This window comes from Geotrypetes seraphini, chromosome 12 (assembly GCF_902459505.1).
Source record: "Geotrypetes seraphini chromosome 12, aGeoSer1.1, whole genome shotgun sequence".
NCBI lineage: Eukaryota > Metazoa > Chordata > Amphibia > Gymnophiona > Dermophiidae > Geotrypetes > Geotrypetes seraphini.
In genome coordinates, this window is record NC_047095.1 from 110440766 (window position 1) to 110459228 (window position 18463).

An 18463-nucleotide genomic window follows, 5' to 3' on the forward strand; every position below is an offset into this window, starting at 1 on the left:
AACATAGGATATTACCTTCCATGGGAAAAAATCTATAAATCTCTCACTTTCTCCACCCCACTTGGTGTTATCTGATGTAGAAGTGACCATGTCGTGCAGTGCGTGTGCCAGGGCATACACAGCATTGTATACATTATAACTGTCCCCAGAGTTTATCACGTCACAGTGTATGAGGTAGTCAGATGTTTCATTATTAATGCAGGTTCTTTGAATACTGTCGGGGCACTGGTCATTACACAGGTCCATCCACCACATCTCTAAGAAAGAATTAATTGGAAACACAACAGGATTCACCTCACGGACAAATTTGTGTAAACTTGGAACATTCTTTTTTGCCACAGAGAAAGAAAAGACATTTCTCCTATCATTATGGTTTGAGGGAAAGTAAAACAATGGTTCAGCTGCGAAGATCCAGACCTTTCCAGATACTTCCCAAATAGTTGTATGTTTTAGAAAATCTGTGTAGTGTCTATTACAATACAAAATAATCACTTTAGTTGAAGATGTTTGGATGGTATGGTAAATTTCACTCATATTTTGATACACAAAAGAAACTTTGAATGTTTGTATGAATTCAATACAACCTCCATTCTTCTCAATCCCTTCTCTCAGGATCTGCACAGCCCTCAGACTGTTTTCATCAATGCATGCAATGATACTGACCCAGGTCCAGCCAAAATGCTTCAGTAATTTGATTATCCCAGCACAGAGATGCAGCTCACTGGGAACAGTACGATAGAAACAAGGAAATTTAACTCTGTCACTCATGACAAGATTTCCTGAGGTGTAACTGAGCTGCTGAAAATAACAGATTGAATTAATCATCACTTTAGTTATGAAAATATCACAATTCAGTTACATATCAAATATTAAGTGCATAATTCTACTGTAAAGAGCAAAATAGAAAAAGCATGAGAGGTTAAAGCCAAATGGTATATGGTAGCAGAAATTTACTGATATTTCATGGAGAGAGACCAGAGTAAGAGGAAACTTCCCCCTTCCCATGTGAAAAATTAAAACATAGAAACATGATGACAGATAAAGGCCAAATAGCCAATCCAGTCTACACATCCACAGCAACCATGATCTCTTCCTCTCTCTAAGAGATCCCACATGCCTATCCCAGACTTTCTTGAATTCCGACACAGTCTCTGTCTCCACCAGCTCTTCCGGGAGCTGCTCCATACATCTGCCACTCTTTCTGTAAAAATGTATTTCCTTAGATTACTCCTGAGCCTTTCACCTCTTAACTTGAGCCTATGCCCCCTCATTCCAGAGCTTCCTTTCAAATGAAAAAGACTTGACTTATGTGAATTTACATCAAGTAGGTGTTTAAATATCTCAATCATATTGCCCCTCTCCCGTCTGCCCGACTGCAGACTGCCTGCGCTATGGAGCTCCAGATGCAGGTCTAGGTCATATGTTTTGGTCTTGTTCATCCATACAGACTTTTTGGGACGCTATTTCTCTTTTTGTAGAAAATAGCTGGAACATTAAAGTTCAGAAGTCAGCTCTGGTGTTATTTGGAGCTTCTTTACATTTTCATCCTCGTCGGCCTGGAGCCTCTGCATTCCTTCGATGGATGGCTGTGATTGCTATTAAATGTATCTTGTTTAAATGGATGGAGGCGGAGGCTCCTGACTATTCCCTTTGGCGTAGTCATATGATTACGTTGCTTTCTTGGAAACGGAGAGGTGTTTAAGACATTTCATCTTTGCCTGGACGAGCTTTTCAAAGAATTTGGGAACCTTTTTGGTCTACATTATCTTCGGTGGCTCGTAGCCGAATTTTGAATTGTTAGTCTGTTCTTTTATTTACCTTTGTTTGGCATCAGTGAGAGGGGGAAGGTGGGGGGGATGGGTTGGGTTGGGTTGGGTTGGTAGGGTGGGTTTGTTTTGTTTTTGTTTTTTTTAGTTCAATAAATTTTTATTGAGTATTTTGAAAAATACAGGGAGCAATTCAGATACATAAAAATAATATAACGTTTTGTATATATATGGTCTATAAATATAAAATTAACTATAAAGGACTATAGTATTAAGAAAAGCTCAGAGTAATGGAGTTGTTTGTGGAGACTGTATGAGAAAAAGATGAGAGAGAACAGAATAAAAATTAAAAGAGAAAAGAAAGAGAGAGGAAAAGTGAAGAAAAGAGAGGGAAGACAGGAGTGTCTACAAAGCAGAGCGTACATATGAATCTAAGAATGACCAGGGTGATTTCTTGCTTTTCAAATTCATGGAGATTCGGAGTGTGAATTTATTTTCATATGCATATGATTCAAATCTATGATACATACATAGTGAGTTCCACCAAAACGTATAATCTAATAACGAAAAAGATTTCCAATTTTTCAGAATGTGCATGAGAGCAGTCACAAACATGGTATCGATGAGTTTAGAAGGACATTTTGATTGCGCGAAGCAGGGATGTTGAGATCGAAGGATTATAATGTCCATAGAAATCTCTTCTGAGCAGTTAGTGATAGATTGTATGGTATTCCAAATTTGGGTCCAAAAAGAGCGGACTAAAGTACAATGAAAAAACATATGATCAAGAGTTCCCTCCTCTTTCAAACAATTCCAGCAAACAGAATCTAGTTTTAAGTTGGCTTTCCACATGCGGAATGGGGTCCATATTGCATTCCACATAATAAAGAACATTGATTGTGAAACTCTAGAAGATAAAAGCGGGCAGTTTGTTGAAGACCAAAAGAGTTCCCAGTCAATGTCAGAAAGCGGAGTGGTGAGTATATTATCCCAGTGTTTCATTGATTGATATGAAAAAGTGAAGAAATGATCTCTCAGAATATTATAGAAAAAAGATATAGCTTTTCCTTTTGATAGAGACCATAAAGACCAATGGCAGATAGTATTTTTGGACGACATGAAGTCATACCGTATATTCACAGAAGATAGCATTTCAATGAGTGAGATCCACTGTGAATAAGCAGAGGAAGGCAATAGGTATGTGGAGCAGAGTATATCAAAAGGAATTGACGTAGTGAGAGTAGACAATTGATGAGCAAACCATATACCTGCTCGCTGCCACCGTTTCCATGAAAGGGATTTGCCTTGGTTTTGGATTTTGGGATTATTCCAAAGAGACATGAGTGGGCTAACACTAACTGAGATCTCAGCTATATTATCTAAATGATGGAGAGCATGCTGCGTTGAATTCAACAGAGAATATTTTCTCAAATGTCTAGGTATTGATATCGTTAGTAAGCAGGAGATGTGTAGAGGTTTGCATAGAAAACACTCCATTTCAAACCAAGTAGGAGGGTCTTGAGAAAAGGAGTCATTAACCCAGTAAGCTCCATATTTAGCTAATGAAGCAATATAATAATGGTAGAAATCCGGGAAGTTAAGACCACCGTTAATTTTAGAGGCCTTCAGCTTGGCTAGAGCAATTCGAGGTTTTTTCTTGTTCCATATAAATTCAGATAGTTTCTTATTTAGCCAATGGAAAAATGATTTCTGGTATAAAAGAGGAAGCATAGAGAGAATGTAATTAATTTGAGGTGCTAGGGTCATTTTGATGGATGCTATCCTACCCCACCAAGACAAATAAAGTGGGGACCACCGAGATGTAGTGTTAAGAACTAAATTTTTGATTTTAGATATATTAAGATCTTGAGCAAGGACCAGATCCTTGTGTATTAAGATCCCCAAGTATTTCACAGCTTCATTAGACCAGTGGTTCCCAACCCTGTCCTGGAGGAACACCAGGCCAATTGGGTTTTCAGGCTAGCCCTAATGAATATGCATGAAGCAAATTTGCATGCCTATCACTTCCATCATATGCAAATCTCTCTCATGCATATTCATTAGGGCTAGCCTGAAAACCCAATTGGCCTGGTGTTCCTCCAGGACAGGGTTGGGAATCACTGCATTAGACCATGTGAATGGAAAGTTAGCCAAATCTGATTGAAGAATGTTATTGTTCAGAGGAAAGATTTCTGATTTCTCCCAATTGACAGAATATCCAGAAAATCGGGAGTATTGTTTGATGATATGTATAAGATGAGGAAGAGAAGATTGAGGGTTCCTAAGAAAAATTAAGACATCATCAGCATAGGCTGCTAATTTGAAGTTTTGATCAGAAGAGGGAATACCGTTAATTAAGGGGCTTTGTCGAATAGCAGAGAGAAGAGGCTCCAACACTAAATTGAACAGTAGTGGTGAGAGGCACTTGTCTAGTGCCTCTGTGAAGGGGAAATTTATTGGATAGAGAATTATTAATTAGAATACGAGCGGTGGGACTGTGATATAATGTTTCTATCCATTTCGTGAAAGATGAGCCAAAATTATACCATTTCAGGACACAGAAAAGAAAAGGCCATTCCACTCGATCAAAGGCTTTTTCAGCGTCTATAGCTAGGCCTATTATTGGGTCTGTCAATGTTTTAGCGTGAGCATTAATATGGTGAAAGAGGCGCAAGTTATCTCCTATATATCTTTGTTTGATAAACCCCGTTTGATCTTTATGTATAAGATGTGGAATCACTTTGGTAAGTCTTAATGCAAGTAATTTTGCCATTATTTTGTAATCTAAATTAAGGAGAGAGATAGGACGGAAGTTTTTGACCAAAGTGGCGTCCCTGTCAGGCTTAGGAATTACTACAATGGTGGCTTCAGTGAAATTAAATTGTTTATCTGGAGTGGAATGGAGGAAATCATAGTATGTAAGGAGATGAGGAGCTAAAATGTTTCGGAATTGTTTAAAAAATTCGTTAGTGAAACCGTCCGGACCAGGGGCTTTCCCAGTCGGTAGGGAAGATATGGCAGCTTCTATTTCTGTTATGGTTATCGGAGAATCTAGTTCCAATTTAAGAGAGTCCGATATGGTCGGATGAGATAAGGAGGAAAGAAAGGAGTCTATATTTGATTCAGAAGCAGCAAGTTCAGATTTGTATAATGAAGCATAAAAATTTTCGAATTGAGAAGAAATTAAAGATCTGGTTTTGACTAATTGTCCTAATGAATTTTGGATAGATGTGATATGTAGTCTTTTGGATTTAATTTTAAGGTATCTGGCCAAGGGGTGACCCATAAGATTATCTCCCATATAATGGCCAGAATTAGAGATGAAGATATCCCGTCTGGCTGTGCATGAAACTAAAGTATTATATTCATATTTAAGTTTTTGGATACTTTGGAGAATATTTGGGTCATGTAAGTGATTAGACATATGCTGAAGTTCTAATGTTTTAATAGAGTTTTCTAATTCTTTTTCTTTTATCATGGACTGTTTTTTTTCCAAGAGGCAAGTTTTATAAATTCACCTCTAAGGGTTGCTTTGTAAGCTTCCCAGACTATGGAAGGACAAATTTCAGGGTCTTTAGAGTTATTTTCAAAAAATTTTGCTGTGAACGAATTGATTTTTTCAACAGTTTCTTCATCTAAGAGTAGGGCTTTGTTCAGTCTCCAAGAAGGAGATTCTTTACGCAGAGCCGAGATAGAAATATATAAAGAAATGGCAGCATGATCTGTAAGAGAGATTGGATGTATAATAGCATTGGTAAGATCCTGAATGAGAGAAGAGGATATGAGAAAGAAATCAATTCTCGAGTAGGTATTGTGTGGTGGTGAAAAATGTGAGTATTCTCTACCTTTCGGGTGAAGTAATCGCCAAGGATCCACAAGTGAGAAGGCATCATTTAGAGCCTGAAGAGCTGTGAAAGACTTGGATTTGGAGGGTTTACAAGAAGAAGATCTATCAATATACAAGTCTTGGATTTGATTAAAGTCCCCTCCCAATATTAGAGAACAAGAACTGAATTCAATTAGCGCTAGCTGAATATCTCTAAAAAAAACCGGGTGATCTTTAACCGGGCCATATATATTGAGAAAAACAAAATCCACTGAGTGCAACGCAGCATGTACCAGACACCATCTTCCCTCCGTGTCTGTTTTAATTGAATGAATAATGGGAGAGAGTTTATCTTTAAGAAATATTGAAACACCATTTTTCTTTTGATGAGTTGCAGGGGAGTATAAATGAGCGGAATATCCCTTTAGCTGGAATTTCGTGGCAGCAGCGGGTGGGAGGTGGGTTTCTTGTAAGAAAATTATATCTGGATGTTTGTTGAACACATAATTAGATATCTTTTTTCTTTTAATGGGATGATTCAGGCCATTCTCATTAAAGGAAAAGACATGTAGGTCAGCCATAATATATAATATGTAGTGGTGAAATATGAAGTATATCCCCTTTGTCAAGAAAAAATAACTGATATATTTGTAAGGTTGGGTAGACACTCCTAAGGAAAAAAATAGAAAGAGCATTAAAATAAGAAAGAAGAAATCAGGATTGTCAGCATAATATATGGTCAGAAAAGAAATAAACCATACTATCATGCATATCTTAAAATATTTTAAGGGTGCTCCTATGAGCACAGAAGAATAACACATGTGAAGCAACTAACAAAGGGTTTGAAGGTTTTAATATATAAATTTGAGCTATCTATCTTGTTGTATTTTGTTTGATTCTGATTTTATGCTCAATAAAATATATTTAACAATACAGATTGAGATTTTTAAGTCTGTCCCCATACACCTTATGACAAAGACTACACACCATTTTAGTAGCCTTCCTCTGGACCGATTTCATCCTTTTTATATCGTTTTGAAGGTGCAGCCTCCTGAATTGTATACAATATTCTAAATGAGGTCTCACCAGAGTCTTAAAAAGGGGCATCAGTATCTCCTTTTTCCTACTGGCCATGCCTCTCCCTATACACCCTAGTATCCTTCTAGCTTTCCTGTCACCTTTTCAACCTGTTTTGCCACCTTGAGATCATCCCATACAATCACACTCAAGTCCTGCTCATCTGTCATGCATAAAAGTTCTTCACCCCCTAAACTGTATCCTTACGTCAGGATTGTGCAGCCCAAATGCATGACCTTGTATTTCTTAGCATTAAATTTTAGCTGCCAAATTTCAGACCATTCTTCAAGCTTTGCCAGGCCTTTATTCATGTTATTCACACCATCCTGGGTGTCTACAATACTCTATTGCAGATATTGGTATCATCCCCAAAGAGGCAAATCTTACCTGACAGCCCTTCAGCAATATTGTTTATAAAAATGTTAAAAAGAATAGGCCCAAGAACAGAACCTTGAGGCACACCACTGGAAACATCCCTTTCCTCAGAGCGATCTCCATGTTCACTACCCTCTGTCGCCTTCCACTCAACTAGTTCTTACCACAGCCCATCATTCTGGGATCCATCCCGAGGGAACTCAGTTTAATTATTAGAAATCTGTGTGGAACATGGTCAAAGGCTTTATTAAATCTAAATACACCACATCTAGTGTATTCCCTCTATCCAATTCTCTGGTCACCCAGTCAAAGAAATTGATCAGATTTGTCGAACAAGACCTACCTCTAGTAAATCCATGTTGCCTTGGATCCTATAATCTACAGGATTCCAGAAACTTTACCATTCTCTGACCAAAGATGTTGCTGCCAATAAAATTCTGAAATAAAAGCCCAACACTGGGACCTTTCACCAGCCACTTTAATTCCATAGCCCCTTTATTTAATGATTTCCCCCACAAGACAGGACAATCCTCTTTTACTTTGTCCTGCAACTTCTGTAATTCAATATTGCCACATAACCTGAGGGTGGGTGTTTTATATACAGTACAATAGGTTGGCTAACTCCTGAGATGTATATTTTATAAATGGTGCAGAAGGTGGCCCATCATAAAAACATACCTATCTATGTCAATCCTCAATCTATGCCTAAATACACAAATAAAAACCTTATAAATTTAGGAACACAGATTTTTGGACTATGCTAAAATTTTCCAGTTTCTAGGTGTTAATATCTCCCCATGGTTTCTAATGCCTCTCAGAATATAGGGATTTGGGAATCCCACTATGAAAGATGGTCAGTTGACAGCTTTTCTGGAGGACTCCTAGATTATCATTTCTTCACATGCAACATTGCTACTAACCTTCCTTTCTGATTTGGATAAATTGAAGATCCTGAAATTACATATGTTAAGGCTAAGCAGGAGCTGTTTTGAGGGCATATAATATAAATCTTTTCAGACAATGTATTTGTTACTCAGCAAAGGAGAAACATGTTTCTTACTTTGAAACCCAAAGTTTTAGCCTTGGAACAACTTTTTTTTTTTTCTTTGTTTCGTCTGTAGATGTGTTTTGCAACATCAGAAGAAAAGATTTATTTATTTTTTTATCTTTCTCATTTACAGTGTTATGTGGAAAGATATTTTCGATATGAGATCTGAATCTGAGTTTAGATATTTTATGGAACATACACAAAAATCAAGAAGTGAACATGACCTTTTTCAAAACAACAAAGCATCCATCTTTTTGTTTCAACAATGGCCATTTCTCAGATGGTCCTGTCCTCATTTGCATCTCTATAGTTCACTGCACCACCTGCCAGGATACTCCAGGAACTCTTAGGAGAAGTAGGGATCAATGACCACTAGGGGAGAAAGGTGGAGTCATGCCTTCATCTGGTGAGTGTTAGCACCTTTTTGGAACTTTTATGTTAGTTAGACAGGTCTAGCCTCAAACATCCAAATTGTGCCTGGACTTACTCTATAATGTTCAATTATTGCAGAAACAAAAACAAAAACACTGTGGAGACGGTGTTCAAGATGCAGGCTTTATTGAAAGTTCAGTCAGATAATCCACATGACAAGATGTTTCTATCAGAATTGAATCGGTTCAACGGATGGCCACCAGGATGGTCTCGGGGCTTAAGGGTCTCCCATACGAAGAAAGACTGAGCAAATTGCAGCTATATACTCTCGAAGAGCGTAGGGAGAGGGGAGACATGATTGAGACATTTAAGTACATTACGGGACGGGTCGAGGTGGAAGACGATATCTTTCTTCTGAAGGGACCCTCGACCACAAGAGGTCATCCGCTCAAACTCAGGGGAGGGAAATTTCGTGGAGACGCCAGGAAGTACTTCTTCACAGAGAGAGTGATTGAGCATTGGAACAAGCTTCCAGTGCAGGTGATCGAGGCACGCAGCATCAAGAATAAATGGGACCAGAATCGAGGCATGCCTACGAGGGTCATGCCAAGGATAGGGTCACTAGGGTATAGACTTGAAAGAGCGGGTCAGTAGAGTGGCAGTATAATTACAATTATACTTAAGGGGATCAATAGACTTAAAAGGGAGGGTCAATGGTGTGGGCAGACTTGATGGGCTGTAGCCCTTATCTGCCGTCATCTTTCTATGTTTCTATGTTTCTAAGATACCTAGTTCCCATGTTGTAGGTGAATATGGACCCAACATGGTCTATGTTTTGACAAAATCTGTCTTCCTCAGGGGTATCTGATGGTCCTAATGTACAAAACACGTGGATCAAATACTAAAACCAGTCCTGGACGAAAACTTTGCGCAGGAACGCCTGAGGAAGACAGTTTTTGTCAAAACATAGACCGTATTGGGTCCATAGTCCCCAACTACTTGGGTTCTAGGTATCTTGTCATGTGGATTATCTGACTGAACTTTCAATAAAGCCTACATCTTGAACATCACTTTCTCCATGGTGTTTTTGTTTTCGTTAGTCTTTTGATTCTGTGGCACATCAAGGGTCAATATTTTGCTTTCACAATTATTACAGAAATACAGTGAACTCATAAGCCTGTCTAGTCCCACCCAAGACATGCCTCTAACACCCCCCTTTGAGATTTAGGTGCATTGCAGACAAACAGCAATTTGGAAGGTTTGAAGAGAAAAGCATCCGTCTGCAACTTTGTCACTTTTCGGATGCTTTTCTTTTTTGAAAATGAGCTCCTTAATGGAATGAGATCAAGGCTCAGAAGTTAAGGGGTAGGTTTACCTCTTAAAATTTATTGTATATTTTTCTTAAATTGATGAGTGCTTTCACTTCTCTCCATACTTGGACTTGAGACTTACACCCCCTTTTACAAAGGTGCGCTAAGCTTATTAGTGCACGTTAAACGCTAATGCGTGCATGTTATCCTATGGACTCGTTAGTGGTTAGCGCATGTGTTGATTTAGCGTGTGCTAAATCTGCGCTAAAACCCTAGCGCCTTTGTAAAAGAGGGCCTTAATTTTGACAATAATTTTTTTTCTTTTCATGTTCTGAGTTAGATTATATGCTGTATTATTTCATATAGTCTTGTTTACAACTTTTGTTTCTAAATCAGTTCTGCAGTTTCTCATTGTTAAGTGTGAGTGGTTAATAATTTGGTTTGAAGTTGCTGAACACTAACTTCTTTGAGAAGGGGATGTAGAAGAGGATATGGAATAAAATTAAGATCTTCCCTGACCTGTGGGTACTGGTATATACTGGAAAGACTGGAAAACTCACTCGAATGCTCAGCTGGAAGACCTTCAATGACAGCAGCCAATGGGCCAGATGTTTTGCAGCTGTAGTTTGGGATCACGCTGTCCTTTCCTGAAAATATATGTATAGCAGCTCTATACATTAATAATAAATTGTTGTAAGGTTCATAAATGTGGAATCCCAGGGTGAGGTTGGGTAAGAGCTCTGAGCTGTTGTTAATCTCTTCCACCGCAGACACAAAAGCCAGGAAGTTGTAATAGTTCAAGGATACAGGACTGTAAGGACAATGAATGACAGATAATATGAAATTAGAATCAATGAATAAGATACAGAAAAGATAGAGAAAAGTGAAATAGGATTAGATAAAGGTTATAAATAGTACTAGTCACAAGCTTTATATTTGTTTGATAATATGATAGAAAAATTTGTGTCAGATATCTTTAACCTCCTATTCCACCATGGGTTTTTTTTGTTGTTTTTTTTTTTTAATATCTTTATTCATTTTTAATCTTTCAACAAGTGTACAAATTAAAACCATACAAATTCTTGTAATCATCACTTATAAGTCTTTCAATAAATACAACAGTTGTATATATAAAAACCCAAGACCCAACCCCCCTCCCTCTTATTGTTGTTAATTAAACTTTTATTAATCATGACTGGAGTCGCTATTCAACATATCACCAACAATTGGAAGGATTGCAGTAAACTTAATTTCACCTTTTGGTGGAATTCATTATGTCATATGTTCAAAATGGAAAGATCAATAGCTATACAAAAGGGAAATTATAAGACATTTAATAAAATATGGGGGCCGTTGACTTCTTTTTTGTGATGATTAAACACCATTTTATATCTTGAAATATACACCGTAAATAGTAGAGAAGGGATAGGGATCTTATACGATTGTGGGTTTTTTTTTCTAATCTTCAGTTCGTACCTACCATATTGTCAGGCCATCATCATTTCCTTATGAGTAGGTCAGGTTTATTAATTCAAATAGGAAGCCAGAAAGGAATTTAAATGCAACAAAAAAAACTGACTTCAATAGAAAATAGTCCATGGAGTGCGATCAATTAAATATATAAAATGCTCAGAGACATGAAACTCTGAAACTCCCTAAAAAAGAGTTCACTTTCCAGTCATTGCAACTTCATAAATCCATGCTCACACTCTAAGACGCTAAGAACAATTTGTAAAAATTTTTAAAGTTCTTATATTGCTTTAAAACAGCCATCACTTCGTTCATTAGATATATTAATATTCACTTAGTTTTTAAGTTTGATTTAAGGAGTCCCAACGAGGCCCTTTTCGATCTCTGCTTCAGGAGACCCGATTACAGGTCTTCTAAAGGCTTAGTGCTGTAAATTGTAGTAATTCTCTAAATTTTGTGATGTTCAGTCACATTGCTGCTGGATCTAAATGTTAATTCTGAAAACTTTTCTTAAACTCCGTTAGTTTTTAGCAGGTGGAGCCAAGCTGAATGCCTCGTGTTGCTCCCGACGCTCATAGGAACTCTATGAGCATCAGGAGCAGCGCGGAATATTCAGCGCGGCTCCCCATGCGTAAAACTGCTAGCGCAGTTTAATAAAAGGGGGTATTAATTTGATTAGGGCCACTCATCCACCGATATTCTTCAGCACTTATCTAGGCAATGCCACTAAACTTTTACTAGCCATCACAAAAGCGGGCAGGTGAGGGGAAGTTCAGGGAGTGTCAAAAACCTATTTTATGTCATTACATGTAACTACCAAATGAAAGTCAACAGAACCCATACACACACCCCTCACACACACACACAAAATGCAGTGTTTTGTCATTCACTGAGAAAGATATGATTGATGTCTACAAAATCCTGAGTGGAGTACGGGTACAAGTGGATCAATTTTTCACTCCATCAAAAATGACAAAGACTAGGGGGACACTCGATGAAGTTACAGAGAAATACTTTTAAAACCAATAGGAGGAAAATTTTTTTTCACTCAGAGAATAGATAAGCTCTGGACCATGTTGCCAGATGTTGTGGTAAGAGCGGATAGCGTCGCTGGTTTTAAGAAAGGTTTGGACAAGTTCCTGGAGGAAAAGTCCAAAGCCTGTTATTGAGAAAGACATGGGGAAGCCACTGCTTGCCCTGGAACGTTAGCATGAAATGTTGCTACTCCTTGGGTTTTGGCCAGGTACTAGTGACCTGGATTGGCCACCATGAGAACGGGCTGCTGAACTTCATGGACCATTGGTCTGACCCAGTAAGGCTATTGTTATATTCTAATTGTGCACAATATGTCAAAATGATGTGCTTGATATCCTTATAGTGGAACTACCATGTATGTATGAACCAATCTACATATATGTAAACTAGTATACATTTGTAAACTTAGAAGAGTTTGCTCTCTTTATGTAATAATGAGCCATTTTTCAGAGTGCACTCTGTTATCAGAATCTTACAACATAACCAGAAAATAACCCAGTATAAAACTTAAATTCCATCAAACGACACAGTAAACAACAGAAAAGCACCATTTTCTGAGTATAAATATTCCATCCCATGGCAAACTATTCTAATAATGTTGTCTTGTAATAATGAGTAATTTATTTGAAGCATTTCACTGTCAACCTAGATCTGTCAGATTGTGATTCACTTCATAGCTTCTCAAATTATACAGTGGTTGGAGGTAAAGTAATATTTCAAGTTGAACTTCCACATCCAAAGATCCCTCTAACATATGTTTGTTATATTTGCAGGTCAGGAAGTAACCATCTAATGTAAAAGCCCAAAGCATATCTCAGATAAGGAGTTAAGCCATGATGCTACTTACAAGCCAGTTCCTTCAAATGAGGGAGGAGTGGTGAAGGAGGCACCAACATTTGGATAAAAATTTGTCACAGTTACAAGTCCCCCAATCACGAGGTCCCCACCTCTATGGTATCCTGGTAGAGGTTGTATTGGTGGGTAGTTTCTAAGTGTACACTGACCCGCAGCCATATTCCATAGGATGTCACAAAGCATCAATAAAGTCAGAACCAGACGAGCTTCCATCATTAATTAATTAAGGCTGTGAAAGTTTCTTCTGTGATGACGCTGTCACTAATTACTCTAGTTGTTACATTTGATCATTGAGGCAGGATGATGCAGATGGTGCTATCGAATTGAATAGTTGAAGGATGGGAAGAAATTATTAAAGCCCTCTTTTACAAAGGTACGCTAAGCGTTTTACCACGGATGTAGCACACGCTAAATCAACGCATGCGCTAGCCGCAAACATGCCCATAGGATAACATGCATGCATTAGCGTTTAGCGTGAGCTAAAAAGAGGGGGTAAGTGTTAAACTGGACTGAAGAAGACCTGTGCTTTTATACAGAAGGTGAATGAGGAAAGACCATGATATTGAGGTGATCACTCTATTTCTAGATTATCAACACCTGTGAGGATACCATGTGGTCTCTGTTGGCTCCTGCCGCTCAGCCTTAAGGAATATCTGCTCCTGACATCTGCATTTATTTTGAAATATAGGTTGTTTCTTTTAAATATAACCTTATGGATCATGTGCATTCATTAAAATAGAATCAAATTTTAATTTACGTGCAATGCTTGTGTGGGATATAGTTTAATAAAATAACAATATAATATGTTGATAATAACAGGAAAAGTCCATTTGGTCTGCACAGTCATTGTGGCCATGCTGCCTTGGATACTTTCTCAGATTCCACTCAGAGTGTGATCCATACAAATTATCTCTCCAGAACAGTCTACTGTGACCCTTTCTAGGTAATCTATCACCCAATATAACAAAACACATGTAATAAAGCCTTTGTTCTAGCCTGCAGCCCACCTTCATTATCTCCAATCTCTACCACTACTACTATTTATCATTTCAAAGAATTGAAAGACATATGCAGTGTGTATTTAGCATGTAACCATAACACTTTAAAATAAAAAATAAAATAAATCTGCTTGATATAGAGTTATTTAGCAGATATGAGCTAAACATATAAGGCTCCTTTTACTAAGGTAGGCTAGCGGTTTTAGCGTATGCTTAGTGCGCACAACAATGCCGCGCTCGCTAAACGCTAACGCCTCCATAGAGCTTGCGTTAGTATTTTTCATTTAGCATGTGGTTTGTGCACCTTAGTAAAAGGAGCCCATAAAGTCAGTGAGATTCTATGCAGATGCCTCTATGGATATTGGTGTTAACTCTATGGATTAGATTGAACATCAGTGCAATGTTTTAACTTAATCCAGTTATCAGAGCGACCTGAACAAACTGAGTGAGTGGGCAAAAAAATGGCAGATGAGCTTCAATGTGGAGAAATGTAAGGTCTTGCACATAGGGAAGGGGAACTCCAGGTACAGCTATACGATGGGAGGGAGGGTACTCGGGGAAGGCAGCCAAGAAAAAGATCTGGGGGTATTGGTGGATAACACAATGAAGCCGGAGGCGCAATGTGCAGCGGCCTCAAAAAAAGCGAGCAGAATGCTGGGCATTATCAAAAAGGGTATCACTACCAGAACGAAGGAAGTTATCCTGCCACTGTATCGAGCAATGGTGCGCCCACATCTGGAATACTGCGTCCAATACTGGTCGCCATACCTCAAGAAGGACATGGCAATACTCGAGAGGGTCCAGAGGAGAGCAACGAGGATGATAAAGGGTATGGAGAACCTCTCATATGCCGAACGGTTAGACAGGCTGGGGCTCTTTACCCTGGAAAAGCGGAGACTGAGAGGGGACATGATACAGACTTATAAAATCATGAAAGGCATAGAGAAGGTGGAGAGGGACAGATTCTTTAGACTAGCAGGGGCAACTAAAACAAGAGGTCACTCAGAAAAACTGAGAGGAGACAGATTCAAAACGAATGCAAGAAAGTTCTTCTTCACTCAACGGGTGGTAGACACCTGGAACGCGCTTCCCGGAGAGGTGATAAGCCAGAGTACAATTCTGGGGTTCAAAAATGGACTGGATGACTTCCTGGAAGCGAAGGGAATAACGGGGTACAGATAGAGGTTTACCTCACAGGACACTGAGCAAATAGGATATGGACTTTTTAGGTTAGGTAGGGAACATTTTCAGGTCATGGACCTGGAGGGCCGCCGCGGGAGCGGACTGCCGGGCGCGATGGACCCCTGGTCTGACCCGGCGGAGGCAATGCTTATGTTCTTATGTTCTTATCATGCTAACTGAATACTGACCTCCTGTAAGTTTTGGAAGACATAATAGAACACTACCTCCATCAGGAACTTGACCTCTCTCATTCTCCTCCTTTCTCCTTCACTCTCTTTATCTCTCTTAATCAATTTTCATGTCTCCTCCACACATTAGCACTTCTTACTACTTCTTCTTAGATTGTTTCATGTCTCAGCTTTGCCAATATTTCTTTCTTCCTTTTCCACTCTTGTCTCCAATGTCCTCTCCATGTCATACTTGTATGTTCCTTTCTCATCCTTACTTTTATCTAATGAAGAAACTGAAGAGGAGAGTTTCAAAACTTAATGGCAAAATCCGATGGGCTGCTACCGAGGTCGCTATTGTAATGAGTTCAAAATGGTGAGTCATTCTTAAAAGGCCCCGCATGCAAATGAGGTTTGTGGATGTTCACATAGGATCACTAAATTTACGTGAAATGAGTCGCTGGTGGAAGTGATCAGCACATGTGCAGAATACACCCACATATTAAAAAAAAAAAAAAAAAATTGAAATCAGCAGGAGAGATGCCCACTCACTACCGCTGTACTTGCACAATACCCTGACACTAGTACTACTTCCCTTCCACAGCAGGAGATGCCTACTCTCTCCCACCATGTTGCACAATTCCCCGATACTACTACCCCCTCCTGCCATCACCCAAGCCCCCTGACAACTCCCCTCATGTCCCTGCCCCTCCCTAACTTATTGATGATGTCCGGCTGGAGAGATGCCTAACCATTCCAACTGGCAGGCCCGCCTCTTACAAAATGGTGAGCTTTCCTATTCCTGGTGCATCCTGGGATGCACTGGGGAGGAGCCTAAGGCTTTCATTGTCGCAGGCACTTGAAGCCCCTCCTAGGAAATCCCCAAATTTCTGGATCAGTAACCACAAGGAGGTTAAAGGTAGTGATGTTAGGTGACTCCCTTCTGAGGTATATACAGGTGTCCATCTGCAGACTAAACATGATGTCCTGGGAGGAATGCTGTCTGCCTGGTACCAAAATTCAAGATGTTATGGAGATCTTGCTGAGATTCATCAAGCCTAATGATTATTATCCTATGCTGCTCAACCATGTTGGCACTAATGATATTGAAACATACCCCTCAGAACATATCAAAAGTGATTTTATGGCTCTGGGAGAGAAGGTGAAGCAGTCAGCTGTACAGGTGGTTTTCTCATTGATCCTTCCTATTGAGGATAAAGGCCAGAGCAGAGAAGATCACATCCTGGAGATGAATGTATGGCTGCACAGATGGTGTCGTTGAAAGCATTTTGGCTTCCTGGCTGGTTTTCCAAGCAGGAATGGTGTGTATCTATCAAAGAAGGGAAGGGGCAATGTCTAGAAAGCAGTACACACTACTGCTCAAAATATGGGAAACAAGGTTCTGGATCTAGAGGCTGTGATAGAAGAGGAATGAGTTGGATTTGGAGGCAATCACAGAGACATAGTTCATGGAGGGCCATGACTAGGATATAGTTATACCGGGCTATAATCTTTCCAGGAAAGCCTGGCTAGGCAGAAATGGCAAATGGCATTATATATTAAAGATTATATCAATGTCATACAATTGCAGGATTTGCAGAATAAGGAAGAAACACTGTGGATCAAACTGGAACGAGGGTTTGGAGAATATATTTACATTGGTGTGACATACAGGCCTCCTTCACAGTGTAGCCACACTGTAGCCCCAGACCGGAACTCAACAGCACTCCAAGTGGCTGAGCATAAGAAGAACACCAGCGTGTGACCCGGCCTGGAGTCACCCTGCAGGATTGGACTGACACAAAACGGGAACAAAATCAAAAACACACCATGGTTGTTTAAATGCAAATATTTCAATTTTACTTTTCAAAAACACAAAAGTCAGGATGACACCAACAAGGTCAATGGTGCTAAATGCAAAAACTCAATCAAAACAAAACCCAAAAGAAAGAAAAATAAACAGTTCAGATAAAGTTCAAACTTTCTATTTCTTTCAGACTCAGTCAATAATGCCCCTGAGGTATGGCTCTCCTCAGAGCTTCCTATTCTCAGAGCTTGCACAGCCTGCTCCCAGGCAGGTTATAATGAAAAAAAATATATATAGTTCTTTGCACAGGTTCATACAATTCACAGTTTTCAACAATAAAGCCTCCAGCAGCTTCTATAGTACTGCTGGGCAAAGGAGAGTGCCTTAGGTTTGCCTTATAAAAGCTTTTCAAACAGCCTTCCAAATTCCCTCCCTGGGTGATTGCAAACCTCTCCCTCAGAAAAAGAAAGGCACTTCCAGCTTCTTAAATGTCAAATAAATGCAGAGTCCAAAACAGTGCAAAAACAAAAACTCACAATTTTCAGCTTACTACTTGCAGCTGGTGGTTAAGCCTACTTCCATTGGTTCAGGTAAGCTCACCAACTCCTCTGGCAGTTGTTCTTGTAAATCCATAGGCTTTCCTCATCAGGCAAGGACAAATTCAGTGCTTCACCAGCTTCTTCTACCTCCATAGGTGTACATCTATTGCCTCTGCTTGGCCCAGGGAGGTTCTCAGGGAAGAAAGGCCTAAACCTTCGCCCTATCCTGCCTGCCTGTCTGTTCCCAACTACTGGCTTTTCTAATGCAGGGACACGCCCTAAACTGGCTGATTCAACAGGGAAATGGGCGGCTCTTAGGCTCCCCTGGTGGTGACCTGAATACTGACTGCCTAGTGATTTCTTAGGTGTTTCGAGCTCCGCTTGGTGATCATCCAGGAAATCACTGTGATGAGGGTCAGGATGGACCTTGTAAATTCCCTTCCTGGGTTTCTTATTCACTTTCCCGTCTGCCTTCACTGGGACCTTGGCAGGCCCGGCGTCTGACTGGTCACAGCAGATACATATAGTGAACAGAAATTTAATTGAAGATATTCAAAATATAGCTGTAAATGCTGTAGTACTACTAATAGGAGATTTTAATATGCCAGATTTTGACTGGAACATCCCTATTGTGGG

General features: G+C 39.5%; 1 protein-coding gene across 1 annotated transcript in view; it reads right to left on the minus strand.

Annotated features, from left to right (window-relative positions):
* The window catches only part of LOC117346294 (vomeronasal type-2 receptor 26-like), a 41669-nt gene extending 23689 nt beyond the window's left edge, over positions 1 to 17980 (minus strand). The window contains exons 1-3 of the mRNA XM_033915694.1: positions 17889 to 17980; positions 10335 to 10585; positions 16 to 257 (exon numbers count right to left, since the gene is read on the minus strand). Coding sequence (XP_033771585.1) covers positions 16 to 257; positions 10335 to 10585; positions 17889 to 17980 — 585 coding nt within the window. The remainder of the gene's footprint in view (positions 1 to 15; positions 258 to 10334; positions 10586 to 17888) is intronic.
* Between the last annotated feature and the right edge of the window lie 483 nt (positions 17981 to 18463).